Source organism: Varanus komodoensis, unplaced genomic scaffold (genome assembly GCF_004798865.1).
Source record: "Varanus komodoensis strain SLA01 unplaced genomic scaffold, ASM479886v1 scaffold1, whole genome shotgun sequence".
Taxonomy (NCBI): Eukaryota; Metazoa; Chordata; class Lepidosauria; order Squamata; family Varanidae; genus Varanus; species Varanus komodoensis.
This window is the reverse complement of record NW_025335268.1, coordinates 5,968,787-5,989,963: the sequence shown is the minus strand read 5'-3', so window position 1 is coordinate 5,989,963 and position 21,177 is coordinate 5,968,787. Positions and strand designations below refer to the sequence as shown.

The following is a 21,177-nucleotide window of genomic DNA, read 5'->3' as shown; positions in this document are numbered from 1 at the left end:
CAGCTGCCACGGCGGCGGAGAAACTGTCGCCCCCTCGATCCCACGGGGATCCGCTGCCTCGCCTGCCTCCTTCTCACCTGCAGGAAGCGGCCCGTCACGGACGCGTAGCCCCGGGACAGCGGCCCCAACAGCAACGCGGCTCCGTCGCTGCCGCCGGGGGCGCTGGAAGGGGAGGCGGGCTCCATGGCGGACCGGCCCGGGGAAGCGCCTCTCGTTTTCTCAAGGAGCGACGGCGGCAGCGAACTTTGCCTCCTTCCTCTTGCCGGTTGGTGGTGCTGCTCGCGGCTCCCCCCTGCCCGTGTTCCCACAGGGACACGTCACCTCACGCTGACCCCCCCGTGACCCCCGCGACGTCATCTGCCCGAGCCGGTAACTCGGGAGGGACGGTTGGAGATTCCGGAAGAGAAGTGGCGGCGCCGGGCGCCACCGGAAGCCGGCTGCGGGGACGAGCGAGCGTGGGGCTGCGCTTTAAAACGGCTCCTCGAGGCCGGGTTTGGAAAGCACAGCGCTTGGGGTTCTGCTGCCGTTATGCTACACAGTTCTGACAGGTGCAGCAGCTTTGATGTAGCGATGGGACAATATATTCTACGAGCTTCTAAGGGAAGCTGAAATCGTAAACATGCTTACTTGGTAGTAAGTGCTATTGAAATCACTTGGCAGGCTTAAGAGCAAACGTGGTTTCGGTTGGGCTGCAAACATAGCCACGTACGCAATTGAGGCTGCAATCCTATGTATGCCCATGTTAAGAAATCATATATTTGTACCCAAATCCATACTGTTTGTTTTTAAATTAAACATATACACCCACTCTAACTATAACATAGTTTAAATAGGTGAAAGTACTTACAATTTCTGTGAAAGGTCGCATATTTTTCTTGGCTGATAGGACTGCACCATCCAACGAAGCAAGAATACGGGATGAAACAGCATCCATTTCAGATGGAATACTACCCTCTTCCATTGTATTATCCTTAGCCACAATTAAACCTTGGATTTAAAAAGGCAAGTTTTGCAAATCATTTTGACCAAACTATTTTCATACAAACATTTTTGTGACACATTAAAGGTTAACGGAGTGATTTAGAGAGTGCAATGATGTTATCCATTGCAGCAAATCCTGTGACATAAGCCTCCATAAACTAGAGTGCATCAGATGGATTATCTTCTGTTGGCAGTTCTGGGTGTGTATTATATTACACACCTGCCTGAATGTGAATGTATGTATATCCATATCTATATATGCATACAGAGAGTGGGATAAATTTCTTGAGGGAGTCAGAATTTTTTTACATTGCAAACATTTGGCTTCACTGCTTACAATGTTTTCCTATAGAACTGAGTGTATATATGTGCATCAACTGAAGACAGCACATCATACACCTAATGAAGTAGACTACGGTCCATGAAAGCTTATGCCATATTACATCTGATAGCCTTAAAGATGCCACAGAAGGTGCAGGTTGGGGTGGGGTGTAGGTTGGCCTGAAGTTCAACATTAATGTTATTTGTAAAAAGTTATACACATTTATTGTGAACCCTTTGGGTATTGAATGCATTTTTAAAAAATGAGGTTATAGTGCTACCAGTAAGATAAATATAATCTGCCTACTTTAAAAAAAAAATAACTAGTTTAACTTCATTTGTTAACTACCTTGATCTTTGTCCAAAGACTCTAATTAAAGAACAAAGCCATCAAGAAAGTTACCTGCCATGAAGTCTCTCTCAGTTGATGAATCTTCAGATCCAAGAGCTGTATCCACATTTGGCATTCTTTGGTCATTTTCAACAATATCCCCGATTTCTGTTTTATCCAAAGTTTCAATCTCTGCCAAAATGTTTTCATCTTTTTTTCTCTGCTCTGGCTGAAGAATTTCTTTTTTCGACATCTGTTCTACATTGTGTAATCGATCAGTGCTCTCTGCTGGATTTTCTACAGTATGTCTGTCATGTTCTGTTTGTTTTGCATTAGCTGCAGTGAAGAGAGAAATAAGTATTTTAGTTAATTTACAGTTGCCAGCGCTATGCCTACTTCTTGAATAAGATATTGCTTACCAAATTCCCGAAGTAGGCATATTTATGGCATACAAATACTCGTAAAATAAAGCACATTTCTTTGTGAGAATGGAAGGGCATTGGCATCGTTTTTTCTTAAAATGTATTTCTTTATCCTGCTTGTTTTCCATCAAGGAATTCAAGGTGCCTTATGTAAAGTTCCTAGATGATCTTCTGCCCCATCCCCTGACCTGTTTAGCTTCAGCAAGCTTACTGCGCTGTGTATTTTCAAGCCTCTAAATTTTCACAGGTGTTAGTAAAGACAATGGAGACACAATCCTATGTATGTTTATGCAGAAAAAGTCCTAGAACTTCCAGCATTGGACTCTAAGTAGCTAATAAATGTATGGTTGCCAGTGGGTGGGATGGTATTGGAAAATGATATAGAGATTTTAGCCCAGAAGACTGCAGCTACTTATACATATTAGTGGGCTTTCTAGGCTAGTCAAATTTGCCACTCTCTTCTTACCGTATCGGCAATATACAGCATAAATTATGGTTGTGCATTACCAAGAATATTCCTAAAAATGCATGGGAAAACATTTGCCAACAGGTTCCTTTTTAACAAAAGACTGTTTCAAGTTGTAAAAAATCAAGATGACCCATAATTTGAGCTTACAACTCTGATTCTAATTTTGTATGTAACAAGTTACATATAATGGATTGAATGCACTGTAAAAGTAGACTCACTGAGATCAATGACTAACTTAAGGTCCATTGATTTTTAATATGTTTATTCTAAGAACAATTAAGTCTGGATCAATCCTAATGCTCCATTTTTCTAGTAACCACATTTCATGTGTTGTCAGGGCAATGCAGGAGTGAGCAAGCCTGCTTCCTCATGGCTGCCACTACCACTGTTTTCCCGTCAGAAATGCTTCCAAACCATTGGTCAAATCTCTGGGTTCTTTCCCCCTCAACAACACAGAGTATTTGGTTCAGATTTCACAGCAAACCACCCAGGATGGACCATTCCTGGATTGTTTTGTAAATGGGAGAAAGGCAGAAACAAGCCAGTTAACTTACTTACACCTGTAAAGCTCTAACAACCCATGGGTTGTTGTTACATGTAAACCAGGTTAATACATAAGTCAGTGCAATACTATGCCTGAGAGTATACGTTCCACAACTATAAACTTCTTAATGTTAGATGGTGCCAGCTAAAAAGCTGTCAAATTGTGTGGCAAAATGTTTCTAGCCACCACTATCTTGAAAATAGAATGTCTCAAGAACAATCAAGTTGGCAATTATTCTTTTGCGTTAGACTTCATAGATAAAATGACCTTGGCCCTAACTGTAGTGTAGAGAATAACTGGAGATTTAAGATCTACTTTTTACTAAGGAGGCTCATGAATGAATAAAAATAACTCACTCCATCTAGGAAACTATGTCGGATTGAGGAATTTTAGCTTAGCCTGCTTTCCAATATGATCGTTTCCTATGTGGGTGGAGTTTGTTGTTTTCCTAAATGGAGAACTATTCCATCATGTAAACCATGTTGTCATCTAAACTACAACAGTTCAGACACAGGTTTACCATTTCAGTAAGAAGCAGGATTTAATCAATAGTTTATTACATTTCTATACTGCTCAATAGCTGAAGCTCTTGGGGCACTTCACAACAATCAAAACCATAAAATACAAAAATTGAAATACAATATAAAAGTTAAAACTACAGTGTAACAACACTAGTACTCACTGGGGTCAGGGAACAAAATGAGGGTAGAGGGGGGGCAGGCATGGGAACAGCTTAGTAATTAAGACTATGCCAGTGTAGCATAGTGGTTAGACTGTGGGACTGGGGATCTGGAAGTGTCACGTTCTCAACCCCACTGAGCCATGGTGGTCACTGGGTGATTTTGGGTCAGTCACAGACTCTCAGCTTAACCTACCTCACAGAGTTGTTGTTGTGAGGATAAAATAGAGAGGAGGAGGAGGAGGATTATGTAAGCCACCTTGAGTTCCTTGAAATGAAAAAAGGCAGGATATAAATATAATAGATAGAAAAATAAAAACAAATGCCAGGAAGCCAGTTTTCTATGTTAAGTTGCAACCTGAAGGGTAGTTGTATGGACAATCTATTTTATATCAGTGGAATTTACTTCTTAGTAAATATTTTTGAATTGGAGTGAACATCATGAACAACATCCTTACTTGTTGTTGTGCACCAAGGCTTCATGCTTAAGCCACACTCAGTTCAACTCTGATTAAAATTCCATGATTTACATTTGGAATTAGTGAATTTGTTAAGATGCACTGATCAATAAATCATTTCATTCTGATTTCTGGTCCAACAGCCTTCTTACAATGTAATTATCCTAGTCAAGGATTTGCATAGGGGTGGGAAACTTGTAGCCCTTTGGATGGTTTTATAACTCCCATGATCCTTTGCTACTGAATATGCTGGCTAGAGCTGATGAGAATTTAAGATTAAAACATTGGAAGGGCTATAAGTTGTCCATCTAGCACCAGAGAAACATTAGAATAACTTCCCCAGTCAATGTCAAGTAAGAGATGAGGATATTAGCATTTTTTTTCAGACACAGCACTAACATGATGTACATCACAGTTCTATACACATCTATTCATTTTCTGCCATAGAGTTTACTCCAAAATAACTGAATATTTGATGCCTTAAAATCTTACTTGTGATGGGTTCACTGAAGGCTATCTCAGGTACTGTTAAGGATGCAAGAGGCGCACTCTCACTAACTGGGGAGTATTTTTGCCTTAATGAATACATTAATTCCTGAACATCATCCATTATGGCACCTTCTTCATCAAACAAGTCCATTTCCTTGATCACTTCTTCTTTATTTTCTATCTCCCTTGACTCTAAAGCCCTGTTCAGAACATCAAGAATATTAGACTCTGAAGATTCAAGAATCAAGTCCAAAGCCTTCTCAATGTCTTCATGATTATCATTATGTTTCTGAGCAAACAGCAGCTCCAATTCCATGTCTTGAAACAGAGATTCTATCCTGTAAACTTGCTGTTGCCCCAGATGCTTTTCTAAGCGTGCAATACGCCTTTCATCGAGAAATTCCTTCATTATAATGAGCTTCCTAACAGACGCACTGTATTCTGGCTCCACAGCTTCATTTGTGTTTTCTGAGATACCTTTAGAATCATGGGAATTCTGGTGTTTGCCCTCTGTCTCTCCTGTTGGCATCTGCAGATCTTTAAGGCCCTTCTGTGAAAAATCATTAGCAAGATGCTCCTTTGTTTGGTTAAAGTCATCCTTGTCTTCTAACTCAAAAATATTTAAATTGCTTGATATTATCTTATCATGTATATTCTTTATTTGATTTTTTTCTTTGAGCAAAGGATTTTGTACCTCATGAAATACTGTTGGTTCTACTTCCTTGTTTTTTTCCTCTTCCTTCAACGGAGAATCCTTATTCTTCTGCATTCTTTCATATTCCTCATTCAAATTGACCACACCATCTTTTTCCTTAACCTCCTCAAGTGTTTTTAGTGCTTCATCTTCTGTTTCATCTACAGGATTAGCAGCTCTTGAAATAGCACCATTTGGTATTTGCAACGGAGGGTGTACATGTTCAACATCTAATATGAAACCTGGTTCATCTGTAAACTTCTCTTTGGACAATTTTGCACTCATAGCATTTTCATCTTGCAGCAACTCTTCTGGTTCTTCTAGGAAATAATCTTCTCTAGTTTCTTTCTCTGTAGGCTGCAGTTCTTCAGTGGATAATTTCTTTCTATCTTTATCAATTCCAGTAAATTTGCCCAATTGTTCAGCTTCATTGTTAAAAATGCTTTGCTGAGTCAGGTTTCTGTGTTGTGTAGCACTCCCAGATTTTTCTAGAAAAGATTTTTTTTGTTGCTTCTTGCTATTTGTAAAGTCCTTGTCCTCATCTTCTATTTTCTCCTCTTTGAAATCCTGGATTGAAGTTTCTTCCTGAGACTGTTCAATAGGCATTTCATTATCTTTCTTAGTGGGAATGTTTTCCATCTCAGAATCATTTGACTGCTTCTTAATAACGAGTCTCTTTTTTAGTTCAAAATCTTCTCCATCTTGCTTTGTTTTGCCTCCCAGGAGATCAGCATCATCCAAATCATTTTGCGATTCATTTGCCAATTCTTCAAGCAAATTTGATACCATGTCCATTGGCTGTTTATCCTCACCATCTTTTTTGCCTATTTTTTCCCATAATGTTGTATATTTTGTATCATTTTCCAATGCATCTTCCACATTTTTCTCTTCTCTACTTTCCTTATTTTGTTTTATTGGATGAAAAGAGAGCTCTTCTGGGTCATCTTTGATGTCATTTTGGGGTGGCTTCAAAGTTTCTTCCTTTGTCCCCATGGGTGTTTTGGGTTGCAGGCTATCTCTGTAACTAGAAAATGCTGAAGAGCTTTGCAGTTCTTCTTTGGCAGTCAGTTGCTCCTCAGTTTGTGCATGCTCTTCCTCATAGTCTTGATTGTTATATTTTCCCCCCTTAGGGTCCTCAGAATCTGCATCATGCATCTTCTTTGCAGTAAAGTCATGTTCTGATGTAACTGGTTCATCTTCTGATGCAGACTCTGAATAATCTGAAACATCTTCTTCACTTTCCTTTTGGCTAATTAGGGTCAGATCCTCCTCCTCCTCCTCCTCCTCAACTGTGTCTCTATCAATTTCATCAACAGTTTGTTCACCTCCACTGACAATTGCATAAAGCTTATCCCCTAAATGTGTGAACAAGTCAGAGTCATCTTTCTCCTCATGAGTGAATTTGGCAACACCCTCCTCCTCATCAAAACCACCTGTTTCTGACTGAAATGCACCATCAGATGAAATGTTCTCCGCTTCTAGGTCTTTTGAAGATTCCATCTCTTCTTTTGTAAAAGCCAGCAAAGGAATTTCTACTGACCGCTCCTTTGCATCTTCCAGCTTTTCTGTGTCATAAGAGTCAGTCTCAGTATCTTCCCTGAAATCTCCATCAAGTGATGTAACAAGACTGGTTGTCTCATCATCAGACACAAAGGCATCTGCAGTTGAGCCAAATTTTGTTTTCAAGTCCTCTGATACTTCCTGGGGAAGAAGTGTGTAAGCCCCATCATCTTTGCCTCCATAATCTGATTGTTTTGCTTCGCCCTGAGATACACTAGAGTTTTTGGTATTTTCATGTTTTGGCACTTTTAATGTTTCCGGCAGTATTTCTTCTGAAGGCTGATGTGAAATTTGGTCTCCCTGAGGATAATCTGTATCACTATTTACAAGGTCCTCACTCTTGGACTCAAGAGCTCCTTCTACATTCTCATGCTTTTCAAAAATAAAATTATCTTTTTTATCCATTTTGGCATGATCTTCATTTTCTTCTTCTGATCCTTCTCCAAATTCCTCACTCTCTGGATCAGTGGAGTCTGTAGGTTCAGCCCCTTCAATCTCCTCTTCCTTTTCAGTTCCGAAGTCCGCTTCAGCACGGTTAGTCACCATATTCTCTGTTCCTTTTAAAAGCTCATCTGCATTATAATTGTCAAAATCATCCTTGCCTCCATCAATGCATACAAAATCTGTTTCCTGAAAGAAAAACATATTTCAGTTACTTAGGGAACTTGCTCTTCACCCACCCAAATTTTACCATTATCATGTTTCCTTTTAACTTAAATACAATTTATATTAAATATTTTTACTAAAAACTGCTCGTGATTTATCTGATTAAAAGTAAAAATAAGAACTGTTTAGAATTTAGTCAAAATTTACACTACAGTTCTGCATGTGCTTATCTGGGAAGAAACCCATTAAATACAGTAGGACATCAGTAAATTTGCAAAGCATGATGTTGCAAAGAGCATGAACTCTACTAGACTGATCATATCGACACTTACACAGCATCTGTCTCTGGCAGTTAGCAAAAAAAGAGTCAAGAGTGCAGCAAATAACTCTGCTCTGTACAATTAGGAAGCTGTCCAAGGCCAGCTCAGACTATGTGTTCAGCTACCTTAGGACCATTGTATTGTCTACATGAACTGGCAACAATTCTTCAGGGTCTTGGGCAGAGGCCTTTCACATCACCTATTGCATTTTACTAGAGACGCTAGGGATGGAATACAGGCCTTCTGCACACAATGTTTGTGCTGCACACTGAACTATGGTTCTACCACTTACCAAGAAGTAAGTGTAAGTAGGGGCTTCCTTCTGAATGAATATGCACAGGATTGCACTGAGAGCAGGAAAACACCCCATAGTACACAGGCCTATAAAACATGATCCACAAAGTCTTGTGCTGTGGCCGCCAGGTGTTCAACAACCTGCATGTTCTCCAAGTCCTGGTAAGAAATAACTTATTGAACCCCCAGTGAGTTTTCAGACATGGCTGGCAGACTGCATTCAGCTTGGTGGATCATAGCTTATGTATGTGCATTTGGTCAGCTAGCAGCTAGTAGATCACAGCCTCTCTCCAAATAGTCAGAAAAACAAATTGCTTTCAGTCAATTGGTCTAAATCATTAAGTATTATAAAGAAATGTTTTTCTCACCCCATGTCACACTGCTCCTCCTCTTTGGGTATATGGTGTGTGTGTGTGTGTGTGTGTTTTAAATTGTGATTTCTTTAGAAGTTATAGCCCCCTCCATAATATGCCCAAATCCTCACAGTATAATGGTATATAGAACAAACAGAGACAAACAACTTACATCTGTTGGCAATTCTAGCTCATCGTGAGTATAAATATGTTTTACTTCAAGTAAGTCCTTTGGAAAATATCCAAATTCATTTCCAACCTGCCAGGCATAAGGAAGAGAAAATTTTAAAGTCAGCATTAAAAAACTTAACTCCCCCCACCCCCATTTCTGCCCCAACTTAGAGCCAATTGTACTACAGGGGCTGGCAAGAGTGACACTGTTCCTGCCCAGGATTTACAAAGCAAACCTGGGCTCCAGTCCAAAGATGCATGTATTTAAAATCCACACGTGCCATGCAGCCTTTAAGTAATCTTTAAAAGAACAGAAGGAGAATTGTACTACATCCAGAGAGGTACTTCTAACACTTAGCACTTCAACTGAGGCTTCGGCAAGGGGCGGCATAGAAGTGTTATAATAATAAAAATAATAATAATAATAACGACCTATTTAGTGCTTATTTTAGTTCCAATAAGTGTTTGGATCTGAACCACTGAATAAAGCAAGCATTCATGCATTTAAAAGTGAATTGAAATGAAAGACACTGTTAAAGAGATACTATTGAACATGTGACCAAATATAACTTAACAAAAGGCAAATATTTATTTAATTTCTACCTCCACACATTAGCCAAATGACTCTCTGGGTGGCTTACAAATAGTTCCTTACACCATTGTTGCATTTGTTCCATACTTGGTTTCCTCTTAAGAGGAACTCAAGGTGGCTTACCTAGCTCCATTTTATCCTCATAACAACAACCCTGTGAGGTGGGTTAGGATGAGAGTTTGTGATTGGCCCAAAGTCACCCAGTGAGCTTGGCTGAGAAGGGACTAGAACCAGGATCTCTCAGGTTCTCAGTACAACCTCTAAAGGATGAACCCAACAGGCAACTTCATTCAATAACAAATTGGGGTATCTGGAACAAGCTACAGCTCTGCCTTCACTTTAACTGAGCATCTTGTAAGCAAATCTTGGAAATTTCAGTCAGCAGAGCACTGAAACATTATGCCAAGAGGTGACATTTTGCCACTTCCATTCAGAGCCCAAGAAAAAACTATGAGTAAGATTATTGAACAAGCTCCAGAAAAGGTCAGAAATTCTATGTCCCGGTGAAATCAGTGGGTGTGACCCCCTCACCTATATATATTTATTTGAAGGTCTCTTTAATCATCAAGTTCAGTTTGGGCATGCCTATATCCCACAAAAAGCTCAAGCTTGTATGTCAAGGGCTACACTAAGTTCTTTGGGTTGCAGGTATGTTTCATTAAAATTTCTTGAAACTTACTATAGTCTTTGGCATACAGTTTAGGCTTTCCTGAGACACAGCCATGCCCAAAACTTCATCTACAGAGCCCTTCTTGCTCACATTTGTGGTTCCTTCCTTGTGCGCAATCATAGTGTAATTCATTGTGCATATTCAACACCCATACTCTTAATCAAACATAAAACATGACATGAAATCTAAACAGAAATAGGCAATAAGACTAGTCAATGCCAAGCAAAGCCATGGCATTAAAAACATTTTTGTTTGGCATTTAACACAAACATTTTATAAATGAACACAACAGTCAGTAAGGGAGACTGAGCATTATGGGGGTTTGGAGTGGGGGAGGGTTGTCCTCCCCTGCTACAATCCTAATAAATGTTGCTCTCCAAGAGGTGCAATCTGCATGGGAAGGAAATCTCTAGCTGGTCCCTGAGAGGCAAGGCTAATTCTTCCCTTTGCCTAAAAATAGGTGGATCCTATATGCAGCACATGTGAGCAAGCGTGGCGGGAATTTCCAGCTTCTGCACAAGGAAAGCAATTTTCTGTGTTCTGTACATACAAGGCAGCCTGCTCTCTATCCGTTTTTCCTAATACGGAACCCACGGATTCATAATAATGAAACATTTTCATTGTTTTAACATTTGCCATGAGATCTTATTTTCTAGCAAACAACATGTGAAGTAATAGATCCAATCTTAATCAAGTCCACTTATTTTCTTATTTTCAAATAAGCAAAGTGTCATCTGCAAAAAAAGCTCAATAATTGAAATGAATGAGATTGCACAATTTTACTCAGCCCCCTTTCGATCGTTCAGCTATTCACACTCAACATCAATGCAAAACAACTCTCTTCCCTTCTTTGTTAACATATACAATTCCATGAGGAGTCATTGTTTTCACATGGGATAGGTGATTTGCTGCTCTAGCCAAATTCAGTTTAGCTAAATACAGCGAAAGCTGTAATCCTAAACACATTTGTTGTTGTTGTTGCTAGTCGCGAAGTCGTGTCTGAACCATCGCGACCCCATGGACAACACTCCTCCAGGCCTTCCTGTCCTCTGCCATCCCCCGGAGTCCACCTAAGCTCATGCCGACTGCTTCAGTGACTCCATCTAGCCACCTCATCCTCTGCTGTCCCCTTCTTCTTTTGCCGTCAATTGTTCCCAGCATTAGGCTCTTCTCCAGTGAGTCCTTCCTTCTCATTAGGTGGCCAAAGTATTTGAGTTTCATCTTCAGGATCTGGCCTTATAAAGAGCAGTCAGGGTTGGTCTCTTCTAGGACTGACCGGTTTGATCGGCTTGCAGTCCAAGGGACTCGCAGGAGTCTCCTCCAGCACCACAATTCAAAGGCCTCAATCCTTTTGCACTCAGCCTTCCTTATGGTCCAGCTTTCAGAGCCATACATTGCAACCACAGCCATACATTGGTTGAACAGAGTCGGGTTTATTTCTAAGTAGATGCATAGGTTGCACGACCTGTATGTCTTAATGCTGTCTAGAAAAATATTTCCACTTTCACTTGCAAGTTCTTACAACCGTTGTCAGGAGGCCAGAATTAACACTGGAGAATTGCTACTGAGATTAGATAACCTAGGCAATTAGAAACTGGCAGAGTACATTAAATGTAAACACATCCTCTAGAGATACTAGAATGTGTTCTGTGAGCACTGACTTCTTTCCTGATGTTTTTATTATAGGAGAAGATAACCTATTTCTTAGAGAAACATTTTTGATATTTACAAATAATTAGATGGGCCAAATTCTGTTTTAAATTAATTTAATAAAAGTTATGTGTGGTTTCATATGCTTAAGAGGTCTCATTATAAGGCGTGATTTTTAAAAAATTTCTAGATACTAGCTACAATGTTTTAAATTCTTAGATGTCAGCCCTGTGTAGGTTGGGAAAATAATGCCACAATAGCATCCAGTTTTGGGATGCAACAAATAACAACAACAGTTACCTTTAGAGCTTCTTTTAGCCATATGTTTTGGCAAAGTGCAGTAGTAGTTGAATGAGGTGGCTGGATGGAGTCAGAGGGCCACTACTAGCCAGTGTAAAGACTAGACAAAACAGGTTTGATAACGTATAATGCAGTTGCATTTTTTTTCTAAGAAATAACCTTCCAAATGAAAAGCCAAAGTTTTAAAGTAGCTTTCTTATAGATTGCCCTTAATAGCTGATATCAATTACAAAGACACTAAGACTAAATACAAATCTCTATATTAGTTCCACTTTGGATTAGTCTCAGCCTATGTCAGCACAGCAATGTCTGTAAACAGCTTTTGTATACTCAACCTCTTCAATGGCTACTGACAGATATTTCTGCTGACAATTTAAAAAGAAAAAGAAATAAATGCAGTTGTTTCTGCCCTGTCATTTGAAGGTTTTAAGAGTCTGATCAGAGTGTGTTGGAGCTGTTCAGCTGCACTGTAAATCAAGCCTCAGTGTCCTTCACACTGCTCAGAAGCAGGGCAGCCTGACAGCAAGCTATATATAAGTTAATAGGCACTTGTCATTCATGCTGGCAAGAGGCAAACATTTATTGTCACATGTTTCTCTCCACATTCCACACAGACATGCCTAGAACACTGACTTCACTAGCACTGTGCCAAAGGCAGGGAAAGGCAAACCCCAACTTCCTTCTACATCCACCAGCCCGTCTCAATGTGCTCCCCACTCCATAGATCAGGAAGGTCTAGTTTGCCTGGTTCAAGGAAACCCCTGCCATAAGACATACTTCAGATTCACAAATTGTGAATCTCTTCAATGAAACAGACTGCAGGATTCATCCTATGTATGACCTCCTAAGGCAGGACAAAATATAAGCTTCTAGTTTTGCATGTATACTTGCATATTCAAGAGGGTATGCAAAACTGAAGCTGTTTTGCTATTTTTGATTCAAGCTAGGACGCTTGATAACTCAGATCCACATATGAAGGATTACTGTTGAGACCTATAGGCTTCACTTTCGTTTGTTCATCTCTTGGCTGAGAATAATAAAAAAAAAATTCTCCCTAAATTGAAGAAAGATATCCAAACACACAAATTGCATGATGAGGCAGCTTACCAGGAATTAGCATGATATAATGAGTAGACTAATGGGTTTGAGTTTAAGACCCACCATCTCTCAGTCAAGCAATTCAAAAGGATGGTGATGATGGTGATGATATACATGATCAGAACTGTGCAGCACTTTGAAATGTGAAAACACTACTAGTGTTGGGGACTGGAATCAAGTGACTCGCTCCAGAGTCTGATTCAAGTCACATCAGCAAATCAACTTGGACTTGACTTGAGAGCAATGAGGGAGTGACTCAATTCCACTTGCGATTTCTATTGTTCTTACAACTGAAATGCTTTTTGGCACAAGGGAGGTGGTGGGTGGGTGGGAGGGACAAGAGGGTGGGGTGGAGGCAGGAGGGTTGTGATACAGGTAGTCCCTGGGTTACATACTTACAAATGTGAAGACTGCCATAAACCCTATAGGAATATCTCTAATGACTTCAATGCACCACTGAGAGAAGTACAGATGGGAATGTGGGGGCAGGGGTGGTTACAACTCTCCCACTCCCTCACACATCCCTCCTCCTCCTCCTCCTCCCTTTTTCTGTTAATGTTGGCTCTTGAAACTTGAGAAAAGACTTTCTTGCAAAAATTTAAGATTCAATGTGGACTTGAAAGTAAAGGCCTGAGACTTGACTCAAAACTCAAAGTAAAGGACTTGAACACATCACTGGTGTCTACAGATAGCTACTTGCATTCAAAGATCTACAAATGCCCAGTTGTCTTTTAACATTTTGTTGTTCACAACTATTGACTGCAAATTAGTTTGGTTAATGTGAATGTTAGCGGTTTAGTTTCTTCTGTTTAAAAACTTGAGCCTCTAATTATCTAATGCCATGTTTCAGAGCTGAAACCATTCTTCGTATTTTGTGTTTATAAAGAGCTTGCAACACTGGAAACAGATGCTTCATAATTATCCAGGTTCTTTGTGGCACAGTAGTGATCCGATGGGAATTGCCAGTGTGATCCAATGATTCCATTCTGCCACTTTCACTGTGGGAAATGCTTTCCTCGTTTCATCTAAGCAACTTTAATTGGCCTGCCCTGCTGCTCAGAGGCTATTGTGTCATAATCCCTCTTGCTTATTTTTATGAAAGCAGCACGTTCATGGTTTTAGCATGACTCAAATGAATAGTTCTTCCTTTGTAAGAGGGAAAAAAATTCTGCTTAAGAGCAATAACATGGAGTTCTATCAGCTGGAATGTCCACCATTAAGAAGCTATTCACATGCAAACATATCAGTGGGAAATTACTGCCTGGTAAGAATCAAGAAAACTGTCCTACACCTCTCTTGACATCTCATTGCAGAGGAAAAAAACAACTCGATAGAAACCACAATACCTGCATAACTAAAACCAGCATATCCTTACTAGAGACCTGAATCCCGAGAGAATTATATTTTAGATACTCTGATTTCACAAGTATTTAAGTCAGTTGCAACTAACTTCTCCCACTGATTTCAGTTGAATTTAAATGCATCTTTCTGTACAGCTGAGCCATTTTCTGTGAGTGTACCACATTTTTATCAAGCAGAATTAGAGGAGCAAATATGACACAGTTATATATATCTGCAGTTCTATCCCACAGAAAGTGACTTAATCATCTTGTGTGAATAATATTTTTATTGCATATTCTTCCATGGGTACAGTCCAGCTTGGCTTAGGACTGCAATGGCTGACAGAGCTCCTCCCTCAACATCACTATGACCAACATCAAAGGGCTTATTTGAAGTGCTACCTCCATGGAAGGCTTGGAAAGCAGCAGCAAGCAGGAGGGACTTCTTGGTGGTGGCCTGCCAGAGCTATGCATCTTAGGCTTAATATTGTTCAGCGAAACCTCTTTTTCATGTCTGTTGGACACTGCAATGTCTCTTTAATAAATAATGTTCTGATTCAGTTAACTGCTTACAGTGCAATATAGCTAATGCTTCTTTCAAATGTATATTTTGACAATGACAATATTTGAGCCATTTTGCTTCTTTATGGGAGGAGGTTATTATGGTGATAAATTTTATACTAGAACAGTATATTCACTTATGCATATTCTCTTTTAAATAATTTACCTGTTTCATGGAAAAGCAGGTAATTTACCTGCTTCATTAACAAACCGAGAATTAATTCCCCTTGCGAGCCAGTGTGATATAGTGGTTAAGAGTGTAGGACTGGGGTTCAGGCAATCTGGGCTCTGATCCCATGGAGCTCACTGGGCACCTTTCACTGACAAGTCACAGACTCTCTGCCCAACCTACCTCACAGGGTTATTGTTGGAAGAATAATATTGAGAAGAGGAGGGGGATTATGTAAGCTGCCTCAAGTTCTTTGGAAGGACAAAAGGTGGGATATAAATATAACACATAATTAAATTCTCTATGCCTAACTAAATGACTGATATTAAAAAGTGTAGGGCAGATGCTCACCTCCTATAATGCAGTAGACTGAGGAGCTTACAGCATTTCCAGTTCATGAATGGGGAGCATATAGACTCTAAATGTATACTTAATTATATAAATATGTGTTTTGCTTTTGTTACATCCTATGTATAGTTGCTAGGGAACTGTATATATTTCATACAAGCCACGTATGTGTGTATATTTAAAAATATGGGTTAACAAAATAGGTGGCTGCAGGGAGCACGGTGGTTGGTCCAGTGCCTGAGGGGGCCATTGGAGGGACTCCTGCAGCAGAGCCTGCGCATAACAGATGCCGCCAGCTGCAGGGAGAGGAGAGGAAGGCTCTGCCACACAAGCAGAATTCACTTGCACAGCACCCACAAATTCCCCAGAGCCAAGAAGAACCAACTTCACCATCATCACCGATTCTGTAAACCACCCAGAGAGCTTCAGCTATGGGGCAGTATAGACATACATACATACATACATACATACATACATACAACTATTCCTCCCCCCCCCCCCCCCCCCCGAAGAGGAAGTAACATCAAAGCTTTCTGCCTGAAGGCATATCCTCTTCTATATTAGAAATTGGTAGAGGTCATAATTTGATTAGCACAAATGCAAAAAGATTCAGTTCACACAATAATGCCAGGTTATTTAAACCAGGGATGGTCAGAAAATAGCTCTCCAGAGGCTTTTGACTTGAGCTCCCAACCTTCTTGATCACTGGCCATGCTGGTAGGGGCTCCAGGGAGTTGAAGTGCCAAAATCTGGGTATCTACCTGATGGGTTATCTGTGACCATGTGGGAACCAGACAGCAAGATGCTTCCTGACCACTTGCCACTTCATTCCTGCTTTGCTAAACCCAGAAACATCCTGCTCTTGTGTTGTACTTACTGATGTCCACAACTGACATTCTGGGTTCTTGAGGGAGAAACAACCCATAGTTGCCAGATATCACAAAGTACAATCCAGGAATGGGGCATTCCTGGATTATTTACAAAAGCAAAAATGAAATGGAAATGGTGAACAGTCTGAACTTTGAAAAGATGACTACCTGCTTCAGAAGAAGCCAGGATATTAAGTCACAGGCTAGACATGCACATGGTAGGCGTGTCATGAGTGAAGCCAGCTGGAGCCGGGGGTCAGACCAGATGGCCTGGGAGACCCCTTCTGACTCACTCTGTTTCTATGTTTCTAAGTTTGCTAGAAGATGACTGGGGCAGAAAAGAGCAACCAAAACAATTAAAAGGCAAGTACAAATGCTATACGAAAAAAGATTGTAACTTCAGAAAAGAGTGAGTAAGGGGACATGATGAGGTATGTAAGATTATGCATGACGTGGAGAAAATGCATAGGGAGTTTTTCTCCCTCAAAATGCTTTATCCAAGAGTAAAGAGAATTGGTGGGAAGGGGATTCTGGACATGCAAAAGGAAGGCCTTCTTTATATACTGGCTGGTTAAGCTACAGAATGTATTACCGCAAGGGGAGAGCTACCAACCTGAAGAGCTTTAAAAGAAGATTCGACACATTTATCGAGGATAAAGCTATCATGAGCTATATATTGCTTATAGTATCAAAATCAGTATGCTTTCCAACACCAGTTGCTGAGGAACAAGAAAGGGAGGTGCCATTGCACTCATCTCATGACCCACCTGTGGGCTTCCCATAGCATCTGTTTGGCCACTGTAGGAACAGAATGCCAGACCAGGTAGGGCTCTACACCTGCTCTTCTTGCAGTGTGACTATCCTAGCTTGTGCCAAAGCTTGGAAACCACAAATTCAAGGTCCAGACAAGATGGAAAACTGTGGTTAATTTGCTTGGTCCATTAGGCCAATATATGATCATCTGAACTGAGGCAGAGGAAGCTGTTCAGTTTAACTGGCTGCAAGTCACTTTACAATTCTAGGACTCCACACTGTTTTCCTCTGGGAATCTAAAAGGTCCCTGACTTTGCAAAGTGGTTGTAGTCACCTGCTTACTTCAAATAGCCTTTCCTTGCAGTACTGTTTGCTTATATAATTTTAAACAGAGGAACTATTAATTAAAAATATGTTTCTGGTGTTCATGCAAAAGAAGCTAAAACCCTGTAGATTCTGTACACCTGGACTGCTTACTGCTTAGTTCTTTACAACACCTTATTGAATTGGCACAGGAAATGCAACCATCATAAGCATTTCTGGTGAAAGTAGCCAAAGCAAAATAATTAAAATATTATCAGAAGAGACAGATATTTCCCCAACATGTATAAAATCAAATAAAATATGTAAAAACTTACACTTCCAGCCCAAAGATCATTTGTTCTTCCTGTTAATTTAAAATACACATACACTGATTCTCCTTCTTTAAAATCTACAAAACGACAATCGGGACCTTTAAAATCCTTCACTGCCTTCCCTCGACACATTAGCACTGTTGAAAGAGAGTGAGAAAAAGACATTGTAAATAAAGATTAAAGTTCTCTGAACAGTAAATGATATCTGCCAATAGCTTGCTGTCCATCACATACACAGAAGAATCGTTGCTGCCCTGGAACAAGATGCTGCCTGGTACAAAGACTATGTTACTATTATTGTATGCCTTAATTATTTGTTGAGGCAAGGAAATGGCAAAATGACTTTCTTTTCAAATTAAACATTTTCTTGAATGGCAAAACTCTTGCCTAGTTTAATGGACTACAAATATATTTTGGCATTCCATTCCTAGAAGTAGTTACAAAGGAGGAAATGTAAGGGAGATGCTTTTATGCACAAAGATCAGATGCTAAGCAGAATTTCTTAGCACATTCACTTTCTAATCTTAAATGGCAAAAGAAATCTGTTAATTGTTCAAAGTCAAACTGTTTCCAACTTAAATGTCTTTAGAACTACAGTGCCAAAAAAAAGGAGCTCATGGTTACAATGTTTCATTTGTAAGCATCAACTGCTTCTTAAATTAACATAGTTGCGCTTTCACAACCAAATAATACCTGTAGATCCACAGAACGTTGCTTGGCTTTAACTTGGATTTCTATTTTGTTGATATTTATATGCTGTGCTTGAATACAGTACATTTATCTGCTTTCATAAATAGGTCCACTATGGCTAACAGAGATGCACATAAAAAACATAAATGAAGCAATCACAATATTTTATAATTTGCAATCACCTCTCTGAAAACTGGTATAGCCAGCATTCTGTTTTTAAACAAATGACTTCTCAAAAATATTTAACTGAATATTAGAGCCTCAGGCTATTAAAATATTGGAGTATTATTTGTATTCCAGTAATTTAGTATAATGCAAATTTGGGCATATTACTTGGACGTCTCACAGGGTTTAGTGGAGCTTACTCCTCTGTGTGGGCTGCTCACAACTGAAGGCAGACAATTCAATTTACACAGGAGAATGCCTATTGGATTAAGAGGGACTTACTTCCAAGTAAGTATACGTAAGTTTGGCTCTTACGCACATTTACCTGGAAGTAGCAAACCTTTCCTTCCAAATAAGAACATCTGTGAGGCCTTTTCAGTGTCAGTATTGTCAGTGACACAGATTAAGCACAAACAATCTCCATCTATAAGTCTAAACCATTTGAGACAGTCTCATGGTATATTCTGGATCAGAAGAATAAACCTGCTCCCCCTCCCCAAAAAAGGTCTAGATGCAACTCTCAGGGAAGTCAAAGAACCATCCATTGATTTGTCTATTTCCAGGAGAACATATTTCCCTTTATTAGGTTACTCTGCAATATGATACTAGCCAGAAAGAAGGAAAAGAGAATGAGGTCAATAATTTGCTTCTCATTAAAACCAGGTTCGAGAAGTTGCAAGTTTGTTTACAAGCAAAGGGGCAGGGAAGACAAATGTTTGAGGCCTTTTTTTTTAATCTCATTCTGAACAGTGTGAATTCAAGAACAGCATTAACACAAACAGGTCTACCAAGTCGTTTTTAATAAGCTTCTGCTTCAAACACTACCCAGGTTTGGATGAACTGCACGGGCAGCCTGTGCGGCCGACTCCAGGCACTGTATTAGGGTTTTAACTTAAGTCACGGTTGACCCAAAAGACCTAGTCTAAGACCTCTCAGGACACAGTGTGGGAACTCATATTGTGCCATGCAGTTTGCTTGGAGGTATTGAAGGCCCTCTGATGGAAGTAAGTAATACGTAGGAAAAAAAAGTATCGCAGTGATGATAAAGTTTCCTTGTCCTTTAGGAAGAATGAAGATTTACACGTAGGTAGTCGCCATCAGTTAGGGAGGGGCTGTAGGTCAGCGACAGGGCAAGCGTTTTCCATGCAAGCTGGATCCCTGGCATCAGTAGGAAGAGAACTCCCGCCAGAAACGTTGGAAAACAGCTGCTAGCCTGTGTTAGCAGTACTGAGCTCGGTGGATCGGGTGTCCAACTCAGTGCAGGGCAGCATCCTGCGTCCTGAATGTGCACAGCGCTTTAGAAAGTGTAAGGGAAATGGCGAGAGGGGAAGGCAACATTTCCCAGCTTCAGCCTTTATTCTAGAAGTGGAAACCCATTTTTTACAACTCCCCACCCCCAGCGTTAGGTCCCATCGAGTTCAAGGCCGGCAAGCCCCTGCCCGCAGGAGCTTACAACTGAAAATGTGACACAGAGTGACACATGGGAGAGGGAGGCAACATTTGCCAGCTTTTTCCAATCCTATGCAAGGAAACTTTTTAAAACTCGGCACTAACTCCCCCCAAGTTCAACGAGACTGATTTGCCAGTAAGTTTTGCATTAGTACAAAGTGAAAGGAAAACCCCCACCGAGTACCTTCTCCCTCCAAAAGGGGAAAAAAAGGCGAAGCAAAGCGCAAAGTTTCCCAGGATCAGTAGTTGGCCAGGAGCAGTGGGCCCAACGCAGTGCAAGGGAGGAAATATCCGACAGCATCTTCCTCCTCCTGGCAGCGGAGGAGGCCGAGCGGCAGGACGCCCGCCGGCGCCCCTCTCCATCCCGGCAAACAGAGCGGAAGGCAGCGGCGCGGCACCGAAGGACACCTCGCCACGGTCCTCTCCCGCCCCTCCAGAGGAAGAGAGGCAGCCGGGCGAGCCCGATCTTCTCCCTGCGTGGCCTTGGGTAGGATGCCAACAGGTCCCCTCCCGCCCGCGCCTGGCGCCGCTGAGGGCAGTCGCAGGGACCCGGCGGATGCGCGCCGGCCTCGTCCTCCCCACCGCGACTTACTGCTGCATTCGGGGTCGGCGCATCGCTTGTACTCGGCGAAGCGGCGGTCCGGCTGCGCCTGGGCGCCCAGCAGCAGGGCGAGGAGCGCGAGCGCCAGCGGGAGGCGCCGCTGCCGCCGCGCCGCAGCCATGTTTGGGGAGCGAGGCTGCCGGCCTGGCTGGCTGGCTGGCTGGCTGGCAGGAGCGCAGGGAGCCGGGGGCGGGCGCGGGGGCCAGAGCAGACACGTCAGCAGAGCCGGGCTGGAAAAGGATATGGAGAGGAGAGGAGGAGGGAGCCGGAGGAGGAGACTCGCCCTCTCTCCCGAGGAGCCAGCAGGAGGCGGCGGAAGGCGGGCGGAGGCGGCGGATACCGCGCCCCGTGCGGGCTCCAGAGGCGGCTGCAGGGATGAGCGCGCTCCTCAGTCCCTCCAGGAGGGCGCCCGAGGCGCTGGCTGGGCCGGGAAACTCCCGCCCCCCGCCTTATGTCCTTCTGTGGGCCTCGCTTCCAGCCCTCTTTGCGATCCCTCCCCGCCGCCGCTTTTTGACCAGGGCCGGTCCTCCCATGCGGCAGAGGGGGGCAGGCGCCCCGGGCGCGGACGCAGGGGACCCCCGCCTGTTCTCCTGAG

General features: G+C 41.7%; 1 protein-coding gene across 4 annotated transcripts in view; it reads right to left on the bottom strand.

Moving 5' to 3' along the window:
* The window catches only part of MIA3 (MIA SH3 domain ER export factor 3), a 41,631-nt gene extending 20,768 nt beyond the window's left edge, over positions 1 to 20,863 (bottom strand). For 2 of the 4 annotated variants that reach the window (XM_044430959.1, XM_044431121.1), the window contains exons 1-6: positions 20,574 to 20,863; positions 17,681 to 17,814; positions 8,694 to 8,780; positions 4,698 to 7,578; positions 1,706 to 1,969; positions 848 to 987 (exon numbers count right to left, since the gene is read on the bottom strand). In XM_044430959.1, coding sequence (XP_044286894.1) covers positions 848 to 987; positions 1,706 to 1,969; positions 4,698 to 7,578; positions 8,694 to 8,780; positions 17,681 to 17,814; positions 20,574 to 20,703 — 3,636 coding nt within the window. In that variant the 5' untranslated portion in view covers positions 20,704 to 20,863. Of the gene's footprint in view, positions 1 to 847; positions 988 to 1,705; positions 1,970 to 4,697; positions 7,579 to 8,693; positions 8,781 to 17,680; positions 17,815 to 20,158; positions 20,298 to 20,573 lie in introns of those variants that run through there. The other 2 variants (XM_044431043.1, XM_044431211.1) reach the window with 2 other exon arrangements.
* Positions 20,864 to 21,177: the final 314 nt, after the last annotated feature.